The following is a 3,186-nucleotide window of genomic DNA, read 5'->3' on the forward strand; positions in this document are numbered from 1 at the left end:
GGGGCCCTTACGGTGGCTGCGGGCCCCGGGCAGCCCCCACCGTCCCATCAGGCCTCACCCCCGGGGGGGCCCGGCCCGGTCTGGGCAGCTTCTGCCCGCCCCCCCCGGCTCTTCCACAGGCCTCGCTGCCGGGGGCGGGGGTGCACGCGGGTCCGGTCCCCCGTGGGGTCCCCGTCTGGTTCTAGTGGGGGGGGGAAGTCAGGGAAGCACCCGCAGGGGAAGCGGGAGGTCGCCAGCAGGCCCCGGGGCAGCGCCAGGGCTGGGTGCGGGCGCCGGTGGGTAAAGGTCGCCTGACAGCCACGGGCCCGGTTACCCATTGACGGCAGAGCCCGGCAGCCACCCGCGGGCCACCGACCGAGGACGTCACCAGCAAAACCGAAAGGCTTCTGGCTCCCGTTTCACTTCCTTGTACCAGGTGAAGGGCTGCTCTCCCAGCTCCCGGGTCCCGGTGCGGGAGGCCCGGGTTGTTCTGCCGTCCCGGGAGCTGGGAGCCAGCTGCCGTCTCCGCAGGGAGGACAGGCCCTGCCTGACGAAACTCGCTGTCACAGCCGCCTGCCACCCCGGGAGGAGTCTGTCACACACCTCCGTGGCCACCACACCCCAGGCAGAGACAGCTTCCCCATTGCGTTGTGCAACCTCCGTTGAGGCCACGGGGCAGCAACCTCTGCTTCTGCCCCATCATGAGCTGTGAGGCCGAGCCAGGAGGTCCCCGTCGGCATGGTGGCACCAGCCCAGTGACATCTGAGCTCTCGCTATCCCAGTGCTGGGATGAAACCAGTGCAGCCCTGGACAAGGAGAGCAGGCACAAGGGTCTCTGCTGGTGTGGCAGGAGGAGACCCCAAGCTCTTCCCTCCACTGGGGTGGCCGGTTGACAGCCCCACAGCCTGTGCCCCCTTGGGTCCTGTCTGCCCCAGCCTGTTCAGTCCCCTCCGCCCCTTTGGGGACAGGCGGCTTGTGCCACTTGCTGGGCTGGTTGGACTCCTGCAGGTGCCAGGGTAAACGGTACCAGCCGAACCGGCCGGACTAGAGGGTGGTGGAGGGGCCAAAGCAGGAAGGGGTGAGGAGGAGAAGGAGGAGGCCCTGCAGGGAGCCTCACGCTGACAGAGCCTCCTCTGGGGATGTCATTACGGGCGCTAATAGTAGCCTGGCACAAAGACGCTTTCCAGCTGCCGGCAGCACTCCCGTGGGTTCAGGGCCTCCCCGGGGACAGCCCTGGTCTCGCAACAGCCCGCAACGCTTGCACCAGCTGAGCAAGGAGGGCTCCAGCACCTGGCTGGCGCAGAGCACAGCAGATCCCGAGCAGCTCGCAGCTCCTGCCGCTCGCTCTGCACGGGACAGGCAGGTCCTCGGCTCCCGCTGAGCTCCTTTGCTGTGTGGCAGGAGCTTTGGGAGCTCAGGAGGGCTCCGGCATCCCCCTGACCCACCTCCCCTCTTGCAGCTTGCACCCCTGCAAAGCGGCCGGTGGGCCCACTCCCAAGCCGGCACCATGAACGTCTTCGACCGAAACATCAACTTTGACGCCCTCTTCAAGTTCTCCCACATGTGAGTAATGCCTCAGGCAGGCTGGGCTGAAGTGGGGGGGCTCACAGGGGGCTGTGCCGGCCTCATCGCTGCCCCCTCGCCCGCAGCTCGGCCTCCACCCAGGAGCACCTGAAGAGGGTCTATGCCAGCTTTGCCCTCTGCATGTTTGTGGCGGCCGCAGGGGCCTACATCAACGTGGTGACCCACCTCTTCCAGGTGAGGGGCCTTTGGGGTGTCGCGGGTGACCCCCGTGCTTGCACCCCCCCACCCGCACCGCCCCGGCAAGGCGATGCCGGGCCCCCACTTGCCTCTCGCCCCACAGTTCAGCCTCCTGACCGGCTTGGGTGCCCTGGGGCTGATGATCTGGCTGACAGCCACCCCGCACAGCCGGGAGACGGAGCAGAAGAGGCTGGGGATGCTGGCTGGCTTCGCCTTCCTGACGGGTAGGTGGGCACCAAGGACCCTCCCAAGTCCTGGGGAGGGGGGACGAGGGCCCTGACCAGCTCTGAAATGGCTCCGGTGACACCCTGCTCTGTCCTTTTAGGCATCAACCTGGGGCCCCTCCTGCAGATGTGCATCTCCATCAACCCCAGGTAGGAGCGTGACCCCCCCCCAGCTGCCCCCCGCCACCCCTCAGGCCCCGTTCACCCTCTCTCCTCTCTCCTAGCATCATCCCCACCGCCTTCCTGGGCACCGCCACCATCTTCGCCTGCTTCTCGCTGAGTGCCCTGTATGCCCGGCGCCGCAGCTTCCTCTACCTGGGAGGTGAGAGGGGCCGGAGGGGGGACACCCATGGGAGCTGGGGGCTCCCTGCACTGGGTGGGGGACACCCCACGGGTGGGCCAGGGCCAGGCCTCACTCCCTGCCCTCTCCTCACAGGTTTCCTGCTCTCTGGCCTCACCCTGATGCTTCTCTCCTCCGTGGTTAATGCCTTCGTGGGATCCACTTGGCTCTTCACGGTGAGTCCCCTCCCATCTGCCAGGACCCCGCAGAGGACGGACAGACGGACGGACATCAGCTCGCACCAGTGATGCCAACACGGGACTGTCCATCATCTAACATCCCCTCTCCCTCCCGCAGGCCAATCTCTACCTGGGGCTGATGGTCATGTGTGGCTTCGTGCTCTTCGACACGCAGCTCATCATCGAGAAGGCGGAGAGCGGGGACAAGGATTACATCTGGTGGGTGCTGGGGACAGGGGGGGTCAGGGAACGGGACAGGACGGGCCCCCCTGAATGCATCCCTCCCTCCCTGCAGGCACTGCGTCGATCTTTTCCTCGATTTCGTCGACATCTTCCGGGAGCTCCTGATGATCCTGGGCATGACTGAGGTGGGTGATGGTCCCCGGGGTGTGGCTTGGGGGGGGTGGGACAGGAGCCACGGACCTGGCAGTGACCGGCCACCTCTCCTCTTGCAGAAGAAGAAGAAGGAGAAGAAATGAAGCAGCTCCAGGCCAAGGTGGAGCTGTCCCCGTCCGGTCCCTGTCCCCACCCTGACCTGTCCCTTCTCTGATTCATTAAAGGGGTTGCGCTTTGCTGCCGATGAAAAGCAGCACAGAAGCTTTCGCACCTTGTGGGTTTTTCTCTTGTTTAGCTTTTCTTTGATTAGAAACTGGCCAATTTGCGGATCCTGCTGGAGTTCGGCTCCCCCCTCCAACCCCTCCCC

The 3,186-nt window shown here is 65.9% G+C and overlaps 1 protein-coding gene across 1 annotated transcript in view; it reads left to right on the forward strand.

The window, feature by feature from the left end:
- Nucleotides 1–3,180, forward strand: part of TMBIM6 (transmembrane BAX inhibitor motif containing 6) — a 3,337-nt gene extending 157 nt beyond the window's left edge. Inside the window, exons 2-10 of the mRNA XM_010566541.1 lie at nucleotides 1,439–1,542; nucleotides 1,629–1,737; nucleotides 1,844–1,964; nucleotides 2,066–2,114; nucleotides 2,189–2,286; nucleotides 2,401–2,480; nucleotides 2,602–2,702; nucleotides 2,779–2,851; nucleotides 2,939–3,180. Of these exons, the coding sequence (XP_010564843.1) occupies nucleotides 1,487–1,542; nucleotides 1,629–1,737; nucleotides 1,844–1,964; nucleotides 2,066–2,114; nucleotides 2,189–2,286; nucleotides 2,401–2,480; nucleotides 2,602–2,702; nucleotides 2,779–2,851; nucleotides 2,939–2,962 (711 nt within the window). The 5' untranslated portion in view covers nucleotides 1,439–1,486 and the 3' untranslated portion in view covers nucleotides 2,963–3,180. The remainder of the gene's footprint in view (nucleotides 1–1,438; nucleotides 1,543–1,628; nucleotides 1,738–1,843; nucleotides 1,965–2,065; nucleotides 2,115–2,188; nucleotides 2,287–2,400; nucleotides 2,481–2,601; nucleotides 2,703–2,778; nucleotides 2,852–2,938) is intronic.
- The last annotated feature ends 6 nt before the right edge of the window (nucleotides 3,181–3,186 follow it).

This window comes from Haliaeetus leucocephalus, unplaced genomic scaffold (assembly GCF_000737465.1).
Source record: "Haliaeetus leucocephalus isolate CR32 unplaced genomic scaffold, Haliaeetus_leucocephalus-4.0 Scaffold214, whole genome shotgun sequence".
Taxonomy (NCBI): domain Eukaryota; kingdom Metazoa; phylum Chordata; class Aves; order Accipitriformes; family Accipitridae; genus Haliaeetus; species Haliaeetus leucocephalus.